We start from the raw sequence: 24,040 nt of genomic DNA, 5'->3' as shown, positions 1-24,040 counted from the left end.
TTACAATACTAATGAACGGACACAAACAGACACACACAAACTCAAATCCTTAACGAACAGACACTAACACAAATTTTTGTTCAATAGAGTGTTCGTGAATCGTCCGTTTTTCCGACAAAAACTTAATAGACGATTACGAACAAGGTCTCGTCCAGTTTAATTCAACCCTCTTACAGCCCTAAAGATGGCTCTTGACGCGAGTTCATGTAAAGAAATTCGAAGGAATGTTATATAATATATTTGTAGTCACTACTTGTCCTTAACTAAAAGTATATTTTCTTTAAATCGACATTGCTAATCGTTTTCAGTCTTCTATGAACAATGGCTTAACCGTAAACCCATCCCTATTAAGTATCCCTCACTTGTGGTCTAGTGGTAGGAGGCTTAGGTTCTCCAATGGAGACTCAAGTACGAATCTCATATGTGTCCCTTTTGGGTAGATATTGGCAATGAAGGATTTGAGTTTGGCCTTGCGCAAGTCAGTTCGAACCCTGAGCCCACCCCGAGTTTTCGTCCCACTGTGTGTTAGCCAGAGAGTTATGCTCTTGTGGTGGCACAGCAACTGTCAAGTAGCAGTCGACGGTATGGTTTCCTGGGGGAACGCCCAAGCCAAACTCTGAAAACAGCGTGGGCCCGGTTAAGACAATATAGTCTAACCAGAGTTATGCATTGGGGCTTTCCAAATTTAGAGAGAGTAACCTAAATGCTAGAAAGTCGTGTTCTAACAAAAGTATCAATAGATATTAGTCTCTGATTAAGTTATATAACATAAATACTATCTTTGTAGGCGCACATAAATTTTTAACACGGTATTACAATTTACGTCATTCAACGCTTATTCTCTTGTTAATTTGTTTTGTTTTTCTTAAGTAAGAAAAATGTTTAAAGAACTAAAAATCGTGTGTATAGACATACATAAGTGTTGCCTCCTTGTTTGGCCCATACATTCCTTGTTTAAGGAAGTGCTGTATATATCCCTTGTATAAGGATGTGTTTTTTCGCCGTTTAACTTGATATAAGTTTAATTCATTTGACTTTGAGAGAAGTTTAACTCCTTGATTATTTTGATGATGTTGGTTTTGTCTTGAGTCTAGTACATCAACAGTGCTTCTTCTATCTGTTATTCTTTCTTGCTAACAATGTGAAATCTTTGATGTCGATCTTGATTTATGTTTTATCCACAGTTTTTTTTTCGTTTGCAAAGAACAAAACCCATAGATTTTATTATTTTATCAAATAGAAACATAGATATTACATCAACATAGAAGGTAGACGGGCAACAAGCTGCACCGCCACCCCTTTCTGAATTGCAAACCCTAACCTGCTAAAAACATACCTCTGTCCCTTTGGAGTCGACACATTGCTATGCACAACCCGTTGGACCCTGGTTAGGTAACGGATAGCTTCCAGTGTCAAGGAGCCAAAGGTATCAAAAGCCGGAGGGACAAAAACATGTTGGTTCTCTTCGCAAGCTTTAGCATGTTTCTCCACCTTCTTCGTTTCAGCCTTTTTCATTGCTTGCCCAGCTACAAACCCATTATCCCTCAAACCAGCTAAAGGAGATAATCCTGTGAGGTCAACACAAGCGTGTTTTCCCCCGGACCAACCAAAGACGAGCAAATCTGCCGGTCGTAGAGTGGATCTCCCTTCCGTGAGGACTGTAAGGAAGTTTACGGGGCTTCCTTTTTAGCTAATATCCCAGCTCGCCTTAAGATTTCCCAAAGAACGTCCCGCACCCAATCATGTCGGTATTAGAACCCAGACATCTCCTTACAATGAACCGCATCCTCTCCGAATTTATCCAGACAAGCCTTACGACAGATCCATAGTTGAATTGTATATACATTACAGACAACTATCTCTTTACCTTTCAAATTTTCCTTGTCTACAGATAATTTATATTGAGCTATTTGTGATTAGAGGACAATTTCAACATCTTTAAAAAGCTTATTTATTGATGGAGAAAGATTAAGATGAGAGAAAGTAGTCTTACCTATCTTGTCCCTTCTATTTCCTTCTAAAAATATACCTAAATAAATATAATTTTCTCTTATTTGTTTGTCATTTTCACTCTTTTCAACTCCTGATTTCTTCCCCCCTTCTTTTTTGCTTTCTCATCCGCCCTATCACTTTTGATCATTTATTTAATATGTATTTATTTTCATAAGTTTATAGTTTTTAACAAAGTCGTGTCAATTTTGCTAATTCATTAGACTAACAATTCTCTCCATTTTGTAATCTTTTAATTCCTTTTAACTTTTTAATAGTTTTCTAAAAATAGAAAGTCTATAAACATCCTAGGTAGAAAAGTTTAATCTTTTACTAAGTGTATTGGCGTATTGCTAAACCAAAATAAAAGAAAATCAAATGGTTCAAAAATTAAAACATATACGGACTTCAGGTTCATTTTAAGTTTTAACAGTTTGAACTTAGAACCTACCATGTAAACCAAACTAGTCCTTTAACATTTTATCATTTATATTATTATTTTTCGTTTTAGAAATATGAAGTCACTCACCAATAGATACATACATATATGATGTATTCATGAATAATTATTTGAAACTTAACATAAAATGATAAAATTATGCCTTCAAATTTTATTTTCTAAATGGTGTTATGGAATTGTAAAACCGGCTGGTTCGACCTACTTAATCAAACTTAACCGGTTTGCTTTTCTCTCTTTTATTTTAAAGAATAATAAAAATCGTAATATCTGTTTCTAAATTTTGTTAAAATTAACCAGATGTAAAACACTTTTTTTTAAAAATAATTTTGTTAATTCATTTATTAGTGATTCACATAGGACGGAAATTGAAGATTTTAAGTTCGAATTCAATTTCAATCAGGGGTTTATCGTGATGGGCGTTCAATTGACAGGGCAGAAAAGAGATGGTTGGCTTGCCAACTTGGGCTACCAAACACAATCTGTTATCGTTGGTGTATGAGGTCCCCTTTAGCCATTGAATTACTCCAGATAACCGGGCTTTATTAGTTTTTATTTTAGAACGTCAACTTTATTTGTGTTTAGGCCACCACACTCTCCAATTTGAAGAGCTCTGTTATCCCACTCTGGCCAAAGTATATTGTCTTAATTGGGCTCACGTTGATTTAAGAGTTTGGCTTGGGCGCTCCCAAGGGAAACCATACCCCCGGATGCCATTTGGCAGTTGTTTTGCCGTCACAGGAGTAGAACTCTCAGAAGTAACACATGGTGGAACAAAAACTCGAAATCCAAACAAACAACCTCACAAAACCTAGCTCAAACATCCACGAAAGTAACACAAAGGAAGAATAAACTTATATATCCATTGAAACCCAAGTATGCACTTAATATAATCCATAAAAATAGAAAAGAAAAAATAAAATAGTTAGTAATAATTAGGGTGAAGGAATGAGACAAAGTGAGTTTCCGTAAGTCAAGATTCCACCTCATAAACGACAAACCCCGCCCCGTTAACATCTTACCCTTCCTCTTTCCGTTACCGTAACCTAAAACTGGATCACAACATTCTTCCGCCATGGATGACAACAACAACAAAATACACTCTCACTCCACCACAAATGCAAATGCCTCCGGATCCAGCGGTGCCAAGTACAAGCTCATGTCACCTGCTAAACTTCCTATCTCACGGTCCTCCTGCATCACCATACCTCCTGGCCTCAGCCCTACCTCCTTCCTCGAATCTCCGGTTCTATTGACTAACATCAAGGTACAATTTGTTACTTTGGAAGTTAGCTTTAGAATTTGTTACTTTGTTCAATCAGATTGGAGGGTGTTTGGGATTCCTTCAAGTTAATAAGTCATAAATGCCTTGTTACTTATTAGCTTCTCTCTCTCACACAAAAACCAATCCCAAACTACTTATTACTTTTCAAAAAGATAGTAAGGGGTGTTTGCGATTGCTTATTTTAAGCAACTTATGACTTATTAACTTTTGGAAAAGTTAATTGATGTTTGGTATTGTGTGTTATTGTGAGGGGATAGGTTAATAATAAGTTACAAACTTTATGGGAAAAGTTATAAGGAGGTAAAATAAGGAATCCCAAACACCCTCCAAATTTTTATATATAATTTACAGTTTTTTATTTATTATTATTATTATTATTTTATTTTTTTAATCCCAAAATATATATTTTTGATAAAAAGGATCCAAGCAACAAGCTGCTTCACAACCCCTTTTCAGTATATATATACACACACATTTATATTTTTATATGCAATTCATATATATACATATTTTTATGTATATGGAATTACCGGAAATTGTTAGAGTCGCCGGAAATTGGCCGGAAGCTATTGTAAATTGGCGTAATTATGGAGGGAGTTAAAGGTCTGACTAGGTCCGATTAGGACTGACGGGACCCGACTAGGACTGACGATCTATTTTCTGGTCGACTAGTGATTAATCGCCGACTAGTCCAGAATTTTACAACACTGGTAATAGGAGAGAAAAATCTGATTGTTTTTTGGTAGGTGTTGTTGGCATTTTGCTATTGAAGTTACATCAGCAATCAATCAATGGGTGATTGGTTACGTCAGAGTAGCTTTAGGTTGAGTAGAGGTCATTGATGTATGACATTATTGAAGTTAACTTGATGATCTAGAACAAACACAAGATGCTTATAAAGTGCGAATTTATTATCATATTCTTATGATATTCTTATTTGGATGTAAGTGCTCATTAGGAGAATATATTACAATTTCTATGCTTATGTGCGTGTTTGGGACCGTTGTATTCTGATGCTTACAATCATGGTGTTTCCCATCAGTTCCTTCTTTATGCAAATGCAACTGTTGTTCCTCAATATTCTTAGTTGTTAATCTGGATTAGCAATGTTTCTAGATACATTTTCATACTGCTTTTGTCGTGTTCTTTAAGCTTTCAGTGTTGTTTCTTTGCAAAGATGAATATTCCTTTTTCTTTGTGCTACTTTTCCCTCATTATGCCTTGTTTGTTTCTATAATATTATAGATTAAGACCGTACAAATCTTGTATTCTGCTTGTGCGAATAGATTGCAATGGAATAAGGGTAAATAGTATTTAATAAATAATTATGTAGCGCACTGACAACGAGTCTATAAAATTTCCTTTTTTAATCCTGTAGGCTGAGCTATCTCCAACAACGGGTTCTTTCTTTAAGTCTTCACTGATGCAAGGGTCAAGTGGCACTGCTGCCTTCTCTTTAGAGGCAAATTCTTTTGCCAAAAAGACTTTGGATGATAGTAACTCGGGATTCTTTGAGTTTAGACCCCACACTCAGACTACAAAAGTTCAACAATTTTCTTCTGCAGGGTTTCAGGTATGGCTCTAATCAGCTATTAAACTACTTATTATGTGAAACTTGAGGATGGTGAATTTTTTATGTTGTTTTGAAGTTGATCTCTGTTTATGAACCTTGGTTATTACTTATTATTATGGCTGATTGTATACTTTCTTTGGATATCTGAGGATTTGTTGTGTTATGCATTTTATTTTAACATCTATCCTGGTTCATTTGACACAGGTGAAGTCTTGTGAACTTTGTGTATGAGTTCTAACATACCTGTAAGAATCATAGTTGTCAATGTTGAACTTTATTGATAACACTGAATCCCATGTCGTGAATGAAGAGCGGAATGCTATTTTTCTGTATGTAGAAATATGTTGAGAAAGTAGTGTATAGAGTTTGTCGACCATAAAGCCTCAATAGTTACTTCATACAATGAGTAAATTACGCTTTTGGTCCCTGTATTGACCTGTTTAACCGTTTCAGTCCAAAAGGGAATCTTTTAGCATATCATACCTTGAGGTTTAAACTGTATAACCCTTTCAGTCCCTGATGCTAAATCCATCCCTATTTCCTGTTAAATAGAAGGGGACAATTCAGTCATTTTACACCTAAGGACTATTCATATAATTTGTGAAGACCATTTAATAGTTGAAGGGCTATTTGTGTATTTACTCAAAATAATAAATAAACTATAAAAGTTTCCCTTCATTCTGTTGATAGTATTTTCGATAAATAATTTATGACTAAACAATAAATACGCTTTTCATTAATGTTATTTGATTGTTTTTAATAATATAATCTAGTAAATTTAATTTAGTTTTTTTGAACATGATAAATCTTTTTTCCCTGATATGTAACTTTTTATTCTTTGTGTAAGATCTTGACTTTACCAAAAGGGTTTATAATTCTGGTCACATAAAAGGTTTCTGCAGGTTCAAACTTTCAGCGAGGTGAACCAAGTATTACTTACATGTCTCATGAGGAACCAAACGGGTCGGGGAAGCCCAAAGATTCCGGGCCTGTAATCCAGGCTGACAGGTCATCAGATGATGGATATAATTGGCGAAAGTATGGACAGAAAGTTGTGAAAGGAAGTGAACATCCAAGAAGCTATTACAAGTGTACACATCCCAATTGTGAAGTGAAAAAGATTTTTGAACGGTCTTATATTACCGGTCAGATAACAGAAATTGTGTATAAAGGCACACATGATCATCCTAAACCTCAACCTAGCCGACGAGTTAGTGCGGGTGCTCTTATGTCGATACACGAGGAAAATCCTGATAAAACTCAATATGCAAGTTATCAAGCAGGTAAGTTGGAGCAGTTTTGACCTTTACTTATGAATGAATCGATTTTAGTTGTTTTTTATAGGGAAAATTGTGTATATCCCCTTGCAAACTTCACTAACTGCATATCTACCCTGGGTCAAACGGGCAAAAAGTCACCCAACTTTTTTGCGTACAACTTCCTAATTTGTATAATTGTATTATTCAAACTTCAAAGTTTAGATTATTACTCTAATAATATGTATTTGTAATCATGAATAATACATTAGTGAATTGAATTTGTTGTCAAAAAGTGCACAGAAATGTGGCTTCGGGTCATAGGGACCCCGGTTCAACCTGTTTTGGCCATGATCCGACCCTCTTTTAACTTCCAATGATTGTCACAAGTGTCATTCTGGAATTAAATACATATTCAAATCTCTATTTGGATAATATTTTATTATTGTTGCAGGCCACTCTCCAAATAATGGCCAGAATCCTAACCAAGAGGGGAATGGGACCCCTCTGCAATCTCCAAGACAAGCAAATCCAGACAGTATAGACGAGGCTGACGATGATGATGACCAATATTTGAAAAAGAGGTGATAAAATTTTATGAAAGTTCATATTTTATTATGACTATTTTTAGTATCAATGTAATGCTAATAACCAGTACTTTCTAATTATGATTAGGCGAACGGATTTCGGCACCCTTGATATAACTCCAGTGGTTAAACCTATACGTGAGCCACGTGTAGTTGTTCAAACAACAAGTGAGGTTGATATACTCGATGACGGATACCGTTGGCGTAAATATGGCCAGAAAGTTGTGCGGGGAAATCCTAATCCTCGGTATGTATTCATTTTATAAAGTTCAAAGTTGATTTTTATAGAATCCAAAACGATCAAACTCATAAGTATTGATCTTGAGTATTGACGAAGTTAGGTATTTTTAAACAATCGAAATTATTAGGCATGTAGACGAACCAAACGAATGGGGAATGTTCGTATTGGTTCGTTTAACTTTAACCGAACAAACGAACACGGACAATTATCTGAAGGGGCTCATCTTGTTTGTGTTATTTCATTAAGAAAATGAACGTGTTCGTTTATGTTTATTCCTTAATAGTATAAACGAATGGCTCACGAACAGATCGGAACAGAACTGAACTGAACATTAATGAATGAATACAAGTGGACACAATTGAGCGAACACCAATTAAGATAAACTTGAACATTTACCTGTTGGGCATGGAAAAAATAATAAAACTAGACTAGATTGTAATGGGTCTAAAAAATTTAAATAAATATTCCAATTAACTAACTTAACAAACTAAAGTAACGGACATAAATGAACGAATACAAACAGATTCAAATAAACGAACATATGTGAAGTTGTGAACATTCAAAACATAAATGAACAAACGAGATGTGTTGTTTGTTCACTAAACGTTTGGTTCGTTTATAGGTCTAGAAAATATTGCAAGGGTAGAAATGTAATTTCGCATTTCAGATAGAGAATTACTTGCATTATCAAAACATAATGCAGGAGTTATTACAAGTGCACAAGTGTCGGATGCACAGTAAGAAAACACATAGAACGGGCATCACACGATCCTAAAGCAGTTATAACCGCATACGAGGGAAAACACAATCACGAGGTACCCGCTGTGAAAAATAATAATAACCATGATTTTATGGGGATCCAACAGTCCAGATTAGAGGAAAACAATGCTATATGTCTTGATCTTGTAGTTGGTAATAGACTTGTGGAACAACCACAAGTACACGTTTCAAATTCAAATTTCAGAAAAGTTGTCAACTGGAATGTTGGATACAGGACTGGAGAGAACGATGGTGAAGGATGTAATAATGACGTTAATACCCTTAACCATTCTTCTAATCCGTACCCGCAAATTCTTGGAAGAATCGTCTCGGGCCCCTAGAGTAAGTATAGAATGTAAGTATTTGGAGGACAAGTTGTGATAAAAGAAGTGAGATGTTGTAACTTAGCTTGTAATGGGGGATACGTGTTTGAATGGGGGGTGTTTTAGGGTTTTTAGGCCAAGAATTGTAACGAAGGGAGGTGATGGAATAATGTATGTACGGATGTATATGAATGTTGGGCGTGTTGTGCTTGTTTTGTAACATGTAACCGGTTTTATATTTTGTAAGAAGAGAATGATACATTTGGTGGTTTTATTATATCGCAGTTTAAAACAGACCTAGGCAGGACTGTAACTTCCATTTGAGTTTTCCACATGTAATTTTATGATAGCGATCGGTGTGATGGGATGTCAATTGTATCGAGTTGACATGTTAAATTGTTGAAGCTTAACACGATTCATTTGCTTATTCGTGTCTAAGACATCAACCTAATCCGGGCTAGATGTGCACAAAAGTGATTCCGGGACCAAACTGGATTGGTTTGGAAACTGGATCAGATAAAGTCAAAGCTAGTCATACGGTTTGGCACAAATCGGTCCGGTAAACCTGCTTTCAAATGGAAAAGGACCGCGGATTGGTTTTAAACCTGTCAACCTCTATAAGATAAAAAGTCAACCTGGAAACGTCTCAGCAACCGCGGTTAATAGCTCATGTGTCAGAAAACATGAAAAGGAAAAACTAGATTTGCATATTATATCATATATTAACACAATTTATACAGCATATGATAACGTTGTAAACTAGATTTATATATTAACACCATTCGTGATCTAGACTGAGAAATGGTAAAATTTAACCAGAAAAGAATCTCTTCCAAGACTGCCATGGCAGAAATCCACCTGCAAAATATAACATTAATTATCATTACAGCACCAAATCCAATGAAGGGGCGTTTTGAGTGTTTGGACGGAAGAACAATACCACAATTGGGGCACCGAATATACTCTTTTTCTATCAAAACAAGCCCTGAACCTCCACACTCGTCACATTTCTTCTGAGCCACCTGCCATTAATGAAACCACAACTTCGTAACAAACTTCAAAACAGTATGAACAACAATAACTAACACGACCGGCTTCCTTACAATTCGCTTGCTGAATTCGATCCCCGCAACCACAAACGGCGTAACTCCAGCTGCATTTTTTTTAAAATCAAATTAGGCCTTGCAAATCAAAATGCGTTGGTGATAATTCTCAAAACGAACCAAATAGGTTGGTGTTATTTTCCAAACGGGTAAAACAACCCATTTCAGATCCGACCCGTTTGAATCCCAATTATCTACGGATGAAAAATAATCTATCTAACCAACGTAATCTATTATTGAATTAGCTAATAATGAGTTACCGACCAATGGTTCCAACGATAATCTGCCAGGTGACATCCGGCTCACCGGGAACGCAAGTAACGCCGGAGATTTCATCAACGGCAGAGATACTGCTGCTGAACCGGAGTCGGTTTCCGTGATACAGACTTATGGGTCTTTTATTGGTTGGTGAAATCTTGCAAGGAGTTGGAGGAATAAGATTTTTTGGTACAATCAACATCGAATCCATGACTGAGAAATCGATAATGGATGAGAGTAGAGACTGATCGGAGTTTCAAGTTTAAACATGAGATGAGACGACGCTCACAAATTGCCACGTCGACACCCGCCAATCCACACGCCACCCATTGTTTTGTTTTTTTGGACTCCGCCCATATTAATCCACCAATTGATCCGGTTCCCAAACTAACCGAGCCTGCCGGTTCATACTTCGATTCTTCTTCTTATTTGTCAAACCGGTTTTCCAAACCAACCCAATTTGACAAGAAAACTTTATTTTTTTCCTCAACCCCGTTTATAAACTGAACTGAATTGGTTCGTGTGTTTTTCCTTTGAAGCCGGTTACTAAATCGGATCGGTTTTGACTAGTCTAATGGGCTGTTTGGCAATTGTTGAACCATTAAGTGCTGAATCATAAAGAGGTCTGAATGGTTAAGAGAGTCTGAGCCTGCAAGATCTAAACAAGTTAAAGTCTGTTTGGTTGAACATCTGAACTATTTTATGCTGAATGAAATATATCTGTTTGTTTAGAATTCCGAATGATAAATAAGTATAAGAAGAAAATACAAAACATCATAGAAAATCCAAATTACACATTATTACTTCAAAATCCAAGGAAACATATTAAAATCCAAATAGAAATTAATACTTCGCATACAAAATTAATTCTATTAATTTGAAATTAGTTGAGTAGCTATCTCGTCACGCAAAGTAATCATATACTCAATGCCTTGTGAACATTCTATGTTGGCCATCACTTTCTCCACTTTGTATATCAGAAAAGATAGTGTTCTCATCGTAGTCCATAAATAACTGATCATGAATATTGCATTTCCTTATAAAATTATGGACAGCAAAACAAACAATCACTATGTCTATTTGTATTGGAAAAGAAAAGGGAGCAATTTGCTTTAGAATTGGGAATCTAGCCTTCAAAACACCATACGCGCGCTCAATAACATTTCTAAGTTATGCATGAGCATGATTGAATTTTTCTTCCATAGTTAACGTACGCTGCCGTCGAAAATCGGCTAACCAATACCTTGTATTACGACAGGGTGCCATAAATCCACGAGTGTTTGTGTATGCAGCGTCACAAAGGTAGTATTTATCTGTAACGTTGGTATCGAAACTATTACAAAAAAAATAATATAGTGTATTTAATAATAAAAGTTGAAGAATGATTAATAACCTGGTGGGGGGAAAGGAAAGCCGAAATTTGGGTTAAATGCAACTTCTTTTAAAACTCGTGAATCATGTGCAATGTCCTCCCATCCGGCCCATACAAATGTGAATATCATATCAAAATCACAAATTGCTAAGACATTTTGAAAACATTCACATTTTCCTCTTCCCCCATAACGAGTTTGTTGATTAGCAGGCACGACCGCATGTATAAGAGTTCCATCTAACGCACCTATTGCTTCAGGAAATAGTTGTTTTAGATTTCTATGTCGCTCTGAGGTATTTGCGAATTCATTAGAAGACGTTGGGATTATAACTTCTCTTGCGAAATTCATCATTGCATTTAAGACTTCATGAAAACATCTATGAATCGTTTCCGTTGAGTGTTGAAACCTCTGTTTAACCACTCGAAAACGCTCATTATGTCCTATAACAATCTAAAACATAGCCACATTTTCTTCCAAACTTATTGACCTACTACTTTGCAACCAATTTTGTTGCTTAAAATGATTGCACAATAGTACAAATGCATGACGTGAAAGACGCATCATCTCATAGCATTGTGTAGAAGATCCATGCAACGATTCTTGCGTGTATGCATGACCGGTCAATGCTGAATTCAGGTCTCTTATCCTTTCAATTCTTCTTGAGGCTAACCCTAGCCAATGCCAACAAAAGAATATGAACACTAAAATCTCATCGTCCGAATCCATAAGCAACCTGTCATAAAAATTACCAACATTTGCATAAAATCCATAAGATAACATCCAAATAATCCTAACATAAGATCAACATCACATTACAAAAATCCTACATAACATAACATCATTAAAAAAATCATACATAACATAACATCCAAAGAAAATCCTACATAACATAACATCCAAAGAAAATCATACATAACATACCATAAAATCCACAAAAAAAGCCTATCCATGACACATGAAATTAAAACAATCCATACTTCGATCCCGCATTCTTAACCCATATCTCACAACCGTGTGGTGAAAGTCGTAACCACACTTTCCTCAAATCGGCACTTTCACCAAAAAGCAAAAGCGCCTTTTGATATTTGGCATCAAGCTCTCCCCATCCCAATGTCTCCAACTTCTCCATACATGCATCCATGCCATTAGAAAGATTGTGCTTTTCAATCAACATCTTTGCCACCTTGGTAATATGGTCCCCAAATTCTATTAGCTTTGAATTAAATGTTTCCTTAACTTTACGTTTTTCCCTAGACCGACCGGATAACTCCTCACTAACACCTTGAGTCGGGGGTTCCATTTGAGTGAATTCGAAATCCTCAATATCATTTAAATTTTTGTCAGACACTTCCTCAGAAGGACGAGGAAGTGTAGAAGATGGCCCCCAGCTGTCAAAGCCATTTGAAGTAGAGCCCTCAAACAACTGAATACAAAGCTCGGGGTAAAGAAGTGACACACTTCTGAAAGATTCTACGACTTTGCTGGTCTGTGTGAAAAATATTATAAAATACTATAAAATTAATAGAAATGTAATAATAATTATTATTTATACAAAGGAAATACCTTCATCTCAATTTGCCATTCTTCTTCCGACAAGTTAAAACTGTTTGTTACGGGATCATAAACGTTGCCGGTTTTGTTTTTTAACTTTGACCAAACAATAAATTTTGATTTAAAATAATCATAATGGTTCTTCATTTGTTTTTTATCCACAATGAAGTTGTGTTCTATTTTCAATTTCTCCGGTACATTCTTCCATGATATTGGTTTAAGGCTACTTCCTTGAAGTCCATAGAGTGTTATTTCATGAAGACATGCTTCAAGAAATGTTTTGTCAATACCCTTGTGGCTCCAACGCTTCCTACCCTTTTTTGTGCCATTTCTTTATGGGTCATTTCTTTTTGGGCCATTTCTAAAAAACAAATTACCACAACGAAGGTAAACAACCAACAACTTAGGGGATTAGAACTAGAAGATAAATTTCTAGTGTAAAAAGTAATTTGTTCACAAATTAGTGCAGTTAACATAAAAACAAAAATTAGTGCAGTCAACAATACAAAGAATAAGCTAACAATATATGATGTGTTAAAAGATGTCTAGTTACATGCAATAGACATGCAAGTAGGGATGTTCAAATGCAAGTAACCGGACCGACCCGGGCTTAACCCGACCCGACCCGTGAACCGAAATTGTATGAAAACTATAACCGAAGACAGAACCGACATATTCATTTCGGGTTTTGTTGATCTCGGTTTCGGTTTGGTATTCAACGGGTAATGGACCGAGACCCGAGAATGATGAAGATGACGGAGCTTCACTATCAAACTATTAGCAGAACAGAGTGTCCAATATAAAAAATAAGATTCAGAAGAGCCAAAAAAGAAGCTTGAGTTCCGGTCACTTCATGGCGGTGCAATGCTTCATTGTGGTGGTGGCTTCTCTTTTTTCTTCTTTCCTTAAACATTTACAATGGTAGGAGCATATTTGTTTAGCTTAGCACACTTGATTTCACGATGTTTCAACAGGTGATTTCGTCATGGCCGCTCCATCTTTTAATCAGGTAAGCTTAATTATTTTTTGGGAGTGAGGATGAAAACAAATTCTGTTTGTTTAAAAAGCTGATAAAAGTTTGAATGTAAAGAAAGTTTTATTTTAAGGCAATAAAGAAAGTAGTTATTACCCTTATGGGGAATCGGGAATGCATGCTCTTGTATTGATTATAGGTCAAGTTTCAAAAAAACATAATAAATCACAGTTAACCCTCTTTTCAAGTCCGCTGCAATTTAACATGAGTCATCTCAGTTTTTCGGGTTTAACCCGGATTTGAATGTTTAGGACCGATGACCCGACCCGAAACCGAAAATAATAATCTTTAAGGACCGAAATACAATAAGGAACTGTAGGGTCGGTTCGGGTTCGGGTATTTTATGGTCGGTTTTCTCGGGTTTTTCGGTCCGGACCTAAATATGCTCACCCCTACATGCAAGAGATCAAATAAAAAGGAACTAGTCACGTATGCAATATATTTACAAGACTATTAGTATTCAATTAATAATAATATAACACATAAAACTCTAACTTGTCACATATACTGTTTACATATATGTTTATAATTATATACTTTTTAATTATTTTTAATAATACATACCAAGTTTTATAAGCAAAAAGGGTGTAAACGAGCCGAGTCGAGCCTAGCCTGAGCTCGACTCGTTTTCACTTACAAGAGTTTGAGCTCAAGCTCGTATTCTCAAACGAGCCTAAGTTTGGGTCGAGCTCGTGTAGTTCCTTAAACGAGCCAATAATGAGTTTGGGCCATAAATTTAATAATAAACATTACAAACAAGTCCGATAGGTTTGGTTCGGGTTTGGTGCGGATAGACTTGATTTTGTTGTTCGATTCGGTGTGGTTTGGGTTTAGAACGAGGAATAACCAAAGCTAAATAATAATTTTCGGTTCGAATTGGTGTGGTTCGGTTTTAGAACGAGGCATAACCAAAACCTATCTTTTTGTTTTTCAGTTACAATCTTTAGAATAAAATTTTGTAACATTAGTAATCTACATTTTTCTAACATTCCAGTCTCTTCAAATTTTCTTTACCTGTTTGGTCATTCAACCATAACTTTAGCCAATTTCTTATGAATTGTCTGATAACATAAATAAAACAAAAGGCTAATCAAACTCAAATTCAAGCTCATGCTCGAATATAATACAGCTATAAAACACATTTGCTTGATGATGTTACTAGACAGTGGACACATTCAAGAAAAGGCTTTCAGAAAACATAATTGTTCATAGAGATATAGAACCTTGGATAAGAAAAACAATACCTGGGTAGAGATCGATTAGGTTGCAGATCTGTTAGAGGACTGCTCGATTTTTGCTCTAGGAGGGAAGGAACGACAACAGAGGTTGCAGATCTGTTAGAGGACTGCTCGATTTGTGCTCTGGGAGGGAAGGAACGGCAACAGTGGTTGAGGTGGGAGAGATCGCTGATGAGGGTATATTAGGGTTATGTTGTTCCTCTTTTTCATTCAGCTTCAAAAAGTCACTGACCCAATAAGAGGTTTATTGTTCCATTCATATGTAGTTTTGAAAGCAACCAAACACCCTAATGTCTATGCGATTTAGATGGTTGCATCTGAATGAGTCTATTAAGAGGTAAACAAACACACCCTAAGTAAGAGTAGAGGCACACAAATCGTGTTATGGGCCCAAACTGGTTTTGGTTGTAGGCCAATTTGGTGGTGTCAAAATTGGTCAAAAATGAGTTTAGGAGAATTTTGTTCCGCTCATAAACTACTTCTGTTGAAAAATATTCAAACTCTATACAAATTGGTTTGGGTCGATTTGAAACTAGTTTGAGGGAACTGAGTCAAGTTACAAATCAGGCCATGAGAGGGGGAACCGATATCCAAAATGTCGGGTAGGGTAGGGCTAGAATCGGTTTCGGTCAAGGCAAGTTTTATGTGTTACCGAGTCGGGTTATAAATCAGTTTCAGACCCAAATTGGCTTTTTGTGACATTCGTCATTTTTGGTTTAATTCGTATTTGTATTTGTATGGAAAACCCGACCCATTTTGTCTTTCGGATCCTTCGTTATTAATTAAATATTGGGTTTTATGTTTCATTTATGCTATACGATTGTCCGATCAAGAAAACACCCTTTACGATACCTTAAAACACCCTTTTATTATTAAAAAACGACTTAAAACGAACTTCAGGGACCAAACTCGACAAATAACCAAAGCTAGAGACCAACCCCCCCCCCCCCAAGCGCTGCGCCTCACGACCAGGGAGAGAGAAGTGGTCGCGTGGCGCCTTCCTATACATGCAAATGCACCAGCTCGTTTTTGTTTGTATTGCACTTTGTTTGACCCTCTAAACTAATCAAAATGCATGCAAATCCATTGATAGTGATATTATGGATAACCCTTACTTTTTCCCCTATAAAAACAAGGCCAATACATCCATTTTAGGCTGCTCATTCACATCAAACACTCCCCATCTAAGTTCTAAGATTCATATTTCAAACTCTTGATAGTTTGACTTCTCAAGGTCAAACTAAAGCTAATAGTTGATTCTAACTAATTCTTGGTAATTAAAGCTTGTTATTATAGTTTGTTTAAAATGTATTCCCCTTGTTTCCTTGGCTTTCCCTTCTTTGTCCATGGTCGGATTAGGTGTATTGCTATTATAAGGCAAGGCTACATGGAGGGCTATTATAGTCCTTGTTAACACTTTAATTCATTTAAGTTTATTAATGTTGTTTAGTTTCTAATTATTTTAGTTTCCAAATCATTTTAATAGTTCAATGGTATTTGGGTATGTGGTAACCATCCTCGGTTTCATTCCGAGTCAAGGACCAAACAAAAACCGAACTTTTGTTTAAATACTTTATTATTAACATGTTGTATGTAAGACTTGAGTATTATCATTTCTAAGTTTATTCTAATAAGTTCTATGGAATTGAGTAAGTGGTAACCATCCTCGGTCTTATTCCGAGTCAAGTACCGAACCAAGATTGAACTAAACCGAGTTCACTTGCTTAAGACACACTAGTTGTGTTTTGGGCCACCGAATCTCATATTTTTCTTAAAAACTATATTATAAACGTTTTAATTATTTTCTCAAATGCTTGGTATGTCGGATCCAACTTGATCTTATAACAAGTTTGGACCAATAAAGTCAAACACTCGCTTAATGGACGTCGAGGTTCTTCCTAATAGAACTACACACTTGGTTAAGTTTCTTTTGATTTCATTGAGTTATCTCATAACATTTATCACTTTGGAATCTCGGCTTCGGACTTGGTCAATTATCAAGACTCGAACCAACAAATCCGAACACTCGTTAAATCTCGTTTTAGTATCTATCTAACAAAGGGTCTTGCAATAGCGCAATTATACCCAAATATCTACTTAACAAAGGTTAAGTAAAACAAATGAATAGAATACCGAGACCCGATTTCGAGTAAACTTACTTTTCAAAAACCGTTACTTTAATTTCTTATGTATTTACACCTTAACCCTCAAACTTTAATTATTTATCTTACTTGTCATGTTATTTTACTTTAAATCTTTTAATACCATCTACTAACTCAAGACCCTCTTAATCTAGGTCTTGCTCGTTGAACTTACATTTCCGTTTTATCGCAAACTAATCATTCAAGTTACTTTATTTCAAGTGAGTACATTTTATCCCCCGTTTTCATTTTTATACTTTGGGGGTAACATGGATACCTATTCAAAACAAGAATGATTAAAGATACAAGATCCTCAAACCACAAACTTTAGGGTGTATGATACTTAGAATAATTGCCCTATTGTGTGTTATATGCTTCATATGCTTTACGTGCACGAGTGTTTATTTTGATGTTGTTGTTGAGCCTCAATAAGTATGATCATACGCACTGTGACACCCGGTAAATTCCCAATCCCTTAAACCAAGTAATCAACCTAAATATTAGGTAATTATGTTATATGCGCCTTGCGCGAGCGCGCTATGTTAGAATCAGCACGTGCATTTGTTATGTGCGCCCTGCGCGAGCGCGCCATGTTAGTCAGCGCGGGCATATTATGTGCGCCCTGCGCGAGCGCGCCATGTTAAGAACCAGCGTGGGCATATGTTATATGCGCCATGCGCGAATGTTTTGGCTTTATGTTTTCATGTACCTTAACGATATGTTGTCTAATGGGTTGACCGTCACGCATGATGCTAAGGCGGGTGCACCCTAAATCGTTTATGCGCGTGCGGAAGGGAACTAACCTCCCCGCATGGCGGGAACATTGAGAGCTAGTTTGTCTGAAGCTCCAAGAAGGAATTGACTTCAACATAACTGATCACTATGTTGAAATACCAAGACCACCTGGAGAATCTACAAATGAAACTCAATGTCCCTAACTGCGAGAAGGTTACGCACCTACCCGCAGCAAAGAAATGTCCTTCACGCAGAAAGCTATGCGCACAAAGTGATACGCACGGAACACTTAGTCTATTCTCCAGACGTAAGGAGATTACTCCCGCCCAAAAGGAAACAGTAGCGTGTTTCAGAGATTTTCCACTTTTTACTGTACACTAACAAAAGTACCTGAAAAAGCACACTGTAACACGAAAAGTCAACTGTCAGCCACCCTATTCTCACCAACCCCAGACCTGCATGTCCTGACCAAATCAAATCAAAATCTTTTATCCACTACTCCACTCTTAAATAAATAATAATAATTTCCATACTTTATCATCATTACACCTAGATATGAAAAGATTACAATCCCCTAAAGCAAGGGATTGTGTTCCCTTGAGTTTGACTATAAATATGTAACCTAAGTTATCACCCAAACACACTTCAAACTTCTCTCTTAAGAACTGCAAACTTGCACTAATCATCTCCCAAGCATCCGATCCTGTAACTAGGTAAGCCGAGAATATAACCTTGAGATCTACCTTCCAACCCTTATATTCTCCTATTTCTTGATCTTAATATATATACTTCTTGTTATTTAATCGTATTCTAGACCTTCAATTCCGAGGCCAACACCAAGAAAACCCGAATCTCGATTAATCCCTTAACAAGAACCACAGGTGAGTCTCACAGCCCCTATTCTCGCTGTTTTCACTGTTTTTAAACTGTTTTCGGGGCGAGGGACACGTACTTAAAACTATGTTTTATGTGATACTCTTACAAGCACTACAAGCAATTATGTGTTTAAATAATGTTTCATTATGGTGTATTTACGAGCAATGCAAACGGTATCTATGGTTTTCGATGTATGTGCGCCAGAATTCGAGTAAGTGATCACTTTACCATTGGAACTCTAAGGGTAGGGACTGCTGGTTTGATCCACCCACTCGTAGGGGTCGCACCTCTTTGCATGGACGAGTGCCTAGTATGGTCATGGGGCAGTACTATGGGTTTGAGCCCGCTCGTAGGGGTCGCGCCTCTTTGCATGGACGAGCGCCTTGTTTTCCGGCACAACGTCCGCGCGTAACCCGCGGGACGGAATTATTGATTAGCTCGTAGTGGCAGCGCCACTTTGCATGGACGAGCACATTTTCCTGAAACGTTCGCGCGTAACCCGCGGGACGGTATTATTTCGCTCGTAGTGGCAGCGCCACTTACACAGACGAGCACGGCTTTTCAGAAATGTCCACGCGCAACCCGCGGGACGGTATTACTTATTTCGCTCGTAGTGGCAGCGCCACTTACACAGACGAGCACAGTTCCCAGAAATGTTCGCGCGTAACCCGCGGAACGATTTTATCAGAATATGTTGATAGGACTATGTTTTACCAAGCATGTGTTTTAATGATGCTATCAGAATTATGTTTCAGAATGATTTGTATCAAGATTATGATGCAATACGATTTATCAAGTTACTAAAACTTGTGAACTCACTCAGTTTATACTGATTCAAATGTTTTTACGTGTCTTTCAGGAGATAACTAGGTAGCGCATGGAGTCACACTTAGAGCACCTCACGCTGAACATCTAAAACTAGCTTTTTGGAAGATTTTAGTTCTATCCCTTCGATGCGCGTGGTTGTACCCGCCGCGCAAGGGGATATGGCGTGGAAATCTTCAACAGTTTTTATACTTGGATGTTTTTATGTAATTTTTAAACAATGTAATGTATTTGTATTAAACATTTCATGCGCAATGAAAATCTTTGAATGTTTGCAATGGCCCGTGCTTAATTATCAATCCCCACTCGCGCGCGCCCGGCTGTTTCCGCCGCTCAGGGCCGGGTGTGACAGATTGGTATCAGAGCACTGGTTATAGCGAACTAGGAAAAGAAGTTTTAACCTAGACTATAACCGTTGGGGAATCGCATGAAATATTTTTCAAAGAAAATATTTTCAAAAGAAACTATACACACACTTAGGAACACGGGTCACACAGTGTAGTAAATAAAGAAAAACATTATGTGCTCAGAGTACATGCGCTAAGTTTGATATATTTTCTCTTTTAAAGCGAGAATGCCTCCAGCTAGAGCCAAGGGAATTACCATGACACCCGAGGAACTCGCGGAAATAATCGCGCAAGCAATCGCAACACATGAGGCCAGCAAGGCCGAATCAAGTCAGGGTCGTCAGAATGAGACCCCAGAACCCGAATCAGGAGCCTTGGACAAAGGATGCTCCTACAAGACATTCATGGCCTGTAAGCCTTGGCCATTCAAGGGTACCGAAGGGGCCATTGGGCTCTACAACTGGATTGACAAGATGGAGACAGTTCTCTCCATTAGCGGATGTAGTGAGAACCAGAAGGTCCTTTACGCGACCTGCATGTTCCAAGAAGCAGCTTCGTCTTGGTGGAAGCTTCAAGTGAAAACCTTGGGGCGAGAAGTTGCTCTCCACAAGACCTGGGAGGAACTGAAGGAAATGATGATGAGAAAGTTCTGCTCTCGCGCAGAAATCCAGAGTCTACAACAGGAATTCTGGAACCACACCATGGTAGGAACGGATATCGACGCCTACAACAACCGGTTCAACGAGCTTTGCCAGTTGGTGCCAGACATGGCAAACACGGAGGAAAAGAAGATCGAGAGGTATATCTTTGGGTTACCTCCTGTTGTTAGGGTTCCGCTCAACGCCGCAGCGCCTCCAACCTTTGATGAGGCGGTAGCGCGGGCCATCACCCTTACAAGGGATACGGTCCGTGCGGGTATGTTAACTACGCGCGGAATCGAGCAGCGAACCTCTGATCCCAAGAGGAAATGGAACTCTCACCACCGAGGGTCCGACTCCAAGCAGCCACCGTTCAAGAAGCAGGAGAGCGCAAGGACTTACGCGATTCAGGCCGCGGAGCCACCACGAAAAGGATACAGCGGGCCTCGCCCATGGTGCAGCAAATGCAAGTATCACCACGAGGGTGAATGCGCAAGAATCGAATGTGCCAAATGTGGCAGACCAGGGCACAAGACGATGAATTGCCGTGTCAGAGAAGCTGGAGCGAGCGACAACTGCTATGCATGCGGAAAGCCAGGGCATTTTAGTCGGGATTGCCCGCAAAAGGGAAACCAAGCTCGCGGGAGAGCTTTTGTGATCGGCGCAGGCGAAGCTAAAGAAGAGCCGAATGTGGTAACCGGTACGTTTTTGCTTAACGGACATTTTGCATCTGTCTTATTTGATACTGGCGCTGACCTAAGTTTTATATCCGCTGAGTTTAAAGACTCCCTAGGCCTAGCAACCAGTAGGCTAGACACGCCTTATACTATAGAACTAGCCAATGGTAGGCAGTTATGCGCGAACGAAAGAACTGAACAATGTGTAATAGTCATGGGAGGTCACGGGTTCAATATTAATTTGTTGCCAATAGACTTGGGAAGTTTTGACATTGTGGTAGGTATGGATTGGTTAGTCAAGAACCGCGCGGAAGTTATTTGCCATGAGAAGCAGGTTCGGATCCCACTGTTGAACGGAGAAGCCCTGGTAATTCAAGGGGAAAGAAGGGGAGTTGCGACGAAACTGATTTCGTGCCTAAAGGCGCGTAAGTGCCTAAGGAAAGGGTGCTACGCCTTCCTGGCGCATGTCGTAGAGAAGAAAGGAGATGAGCGAAGAATTGAAGACTTACCAGTAGTGCGCGAATTTCCAGAAGTTTTTCCTGAAGATTTGCCCGGATTACCGCCGCCGCGACAAGTCGAGTTTCGTATTGATTTAGTCCCAGGAGCTGCGCCAGTAGCTCGAGCGCCTTATCGACTAGCTCCATCTGAGATGCAAGAGCTATCCAATCAGTTACAGGAACTATTGGATAAGGGTTTCATACGCCCAAGCTTTTCACCTTGGGGAGCTCCAGTACTGTTTGTTAAGAAGAAGGATGGTTCGTTCAGAATGTGTATTGACTACAGGGAACTGAACAAGCTGACAGTCAAAAATCGGTACCCCTTACCGAGGATTGACGACTTATTTGACCAGTTGCAGGGATCCAGTTATTATTCGAAGATAGATCTACGGTCAGGATACCACCAACTTAGGGTCCATGAGGAAGATGTGCCGAAAACAGCCTTCCGAACTAGATACGGCCATTATGAGTTCTTAGTGATGCCTTTCGGGCTAACTAATGCGCCGGCTGTATTCATGGATCTGATGAACCGCGTATGCAAACCATACTTGGACAAGTTTGTGATTGTGTTTATAGATGATATTCTGATTTACTCTCGGACCAAGGCCGAGCATGAGCAACACCTGAGATTGATTTTGGAATTGTTGAGGAAAGAAAAGTTGTATGCGAAGTTTTCCAAGTGCGAGTTTTGGCTTAGAGAAGTTCACTTTCTCGGTCACGTTGTAAACGAGAAAGGAATACACGTTGATCCTTCCAAAGTCAAGGCCATCGAAAACTGGGAAGCGCCAAAAACCCCAACTGAGGTGAGGCAATTCCTAGGACTAGCTGGCTACTATCGACGCTTCATTGAGAACTTCTCCAAGATAGCTCTACCTCTGACCGCGCTAACTCAGAAAGACAAGAAGTTTGTTTGGGGCGAAAGTCAGGAAACAGCATTTCAAACGTTAAAACAGAAGTTATGTAGTGCGCCAATTTTGTCTTTGCCCGAGGGGACGGATGACATCGTTGTTTACTGCGACGCTTCACATCAGGGACTTGGATGTGTCCTTATGCAGCGAGACAAAGTCATAGCGTATGCCTCACGCCAACTCAAGACCAATGAAAAGAACTACACAACGCATGATCTGGAACTTGGAGCGGTTGTCTTCGCGCTAAAGATTTGGCGCCATTACCTCTATGGTACAAAGTGTATAATTTTTACGGATCACAAGAGCCTTCAACATATATTTGATCAAAAGGATTTAAACATGAGGCAACGAAGATGGGTGGAGTTGTTGAATGATTATGATTGTGAAATTAAGTACCACCCTGGAAAGGCGAATGTGGTAGCAGACGCGCTAAGTAGGAAGGAGCGAATAAAAACGCTACGAGTCAAGGCTCTAAGGTTGACCATTCACGCAGATCTCTCTACCCGCATCCGAGACGCTCAGCAAGAAGCCTTGAAACCAGAGTTTGTTAAAAACGAATGCCTTGGGGGTATGACTAAGAGTTTGGAGCTTAAAGAGAACGGCAATCTATATTTCGCTAACCGCATATGGGTCCCTCTCAAGGGAGGATTGCGCGAGCAAGTACTAAACGAAGCTCACAAGACACGGTATTCCGTACATCCTGGCGCAGACAAGATGTACCAAGATGTTAAAGTGCTGTATTGGTGGCCCAATCTTAAAGGCGCCATCGCGACGTATGTCAGTAAATGCCTGACGTGTTCGAAGGTGAAGGCTGAATACCAGAAACCATCAGGGTTGCTTCAGCAGCCAGAAATTCCCATGTGGAAGTGGGAACAAATCTCTATGGACTTCATCACCAAACTGCCAAGGACACCTGGGGGTTACGACACGATCTGGGTTATTGTGGATCGGCTAACTAAGTCAGCGCACTTCCTGCCGATCAAGGAAACCGATAAGATGGAAAAGTTAGCCCGATTGTATATTCGAGAAGTAGTTTCAAAACATGGAGTCCCAGTGTCCATCATTTCTGATAGAGAGAGTCGGTTCACATCAAGGTTTTGGAGATCGTTACAAGGAGCTCTAGGTACTCGCCTTGATATGAGTACAGCTTATCATCCTCAAACGGATGGGCAAAGCGAGCGAACAATCCAGACATTGGAAGATATGCTACGCGCGTGTGCGATCGATTTCGGAGGTAGCTGGGATACTCATCTCCCATTGGTTGAATTTTCTTACAACAACAGCTATCACACAAGCCTCAAGGCTGCGCCGTTTGAAGCTTTGTATGGGCGCAAGTGTAGATCCCCACTGTGCTGGGCTGAAGTGGGTGA

General features: G+C 38.7%; 3 protein-coding genes across 3 annotated transcripts; 1 reads left to right on the top strand and 2 right to left on the bottom strand.

The window, feature by feature from the left end:
- Nucleotides 1-3,521: 3,521 nt before the first annotated feature.
- On the top strand, nucleotides 3,522-8,763 carry LOC143616894 (putative WRKY transcription factor 20). Its single transcript, XM_077089592.1, has 6 exons — nucleotides 3,522-3,713; nucleotides 5,110-5,304; nucleotides 6,197-6,587; nucleotides 7,015-7,144; nucleotides 7,236-7,394; nucleotides 8,092-8,763. The coding sequence occupies exons 1-6, from the start codon at nucleotides 3,522-3,524 to the stop codon at nucleotides 8,486-8,488; spliced, it is 1,464 nt and encodes a 487-aa protein (XP_076945707.1). The 3' UTR covers nucleotides 8,489-8,763.
- A 399-nt stretch (nucleotides 8,764-9,162) lies between these two features.
- On the bottom strand, nucleotides 9,163-10,099 carry LOC143616898 (uncharacterized). The gene is made up of 4 exons (XM_077089595.1): nucleotides 9,838-10,099; nucleotides 9,574-9,623; nucleotides 9,411-9,492; nucleotides 9,163-9,328 (listed from the first exon to the last, which is right to left on the bottom strand). Exons 1-4 carry the CDS (start codon nucleotides 10,040-10,042, stop codon nucleotides 9,282-9,284), a joined length of 384 nt encoding a protein of 127 aa, XP_076945710.1. The 5' UTR covers nucleotides 10,043-10,099; the 3' UTR covers nucleotides 9,163-9,281.
- A 1,778-nt stretch (nucleotides 10,100-11,877) lies between these two features.
- Nucleotides 11,878-13,140, bottom strand: LOC143616896 (uncharacterized). The gene is made up of 2 exons (XM_077089594.1): nucleotides 12,768-13,140; nucleotides 11,878-12,690 (listed from the first exon to the last, which is right to left on the bottom strand). Exons 1-2 carry the CDS (start codon nucleotides 12,900-12,902, stop codon nucleotides 12,166-12,168), a joined length of 660 nt encoding a protein of 219 aa, XP_076945709.1. The 5' UTR covers nucleotides 12,903-13,140; the 3' UTR covers nucleotides 11,878-12,165.
- Nucleotides 13,141-24,040: the final 10,900 nt, after the last annotated feature.

This window comes from Bidens hawaiensis, unplaced genomic scaffold (genome assembly GCF_021521415.1).
Source record: "Bidens hawaiensis isolate Kalapana, Puna unplaced genomic scaffold, B.hawaiensis_p1.1 tig00050595_1, whole genome shotgun sequence".
NCBI classification, from domain to species: domain Eukaryota; kingdom Viridiplantae; phylum Streptophyta; class Magnoliopsida; order Asterales; family Asteraceae; genus Bidens; species Bidens hawaiensis.
The sequence above is the reverse complement of the archived record's forward strand: the minus strand, read 5'-3'. Positions and strand labels throughout refer to the sequence as shown.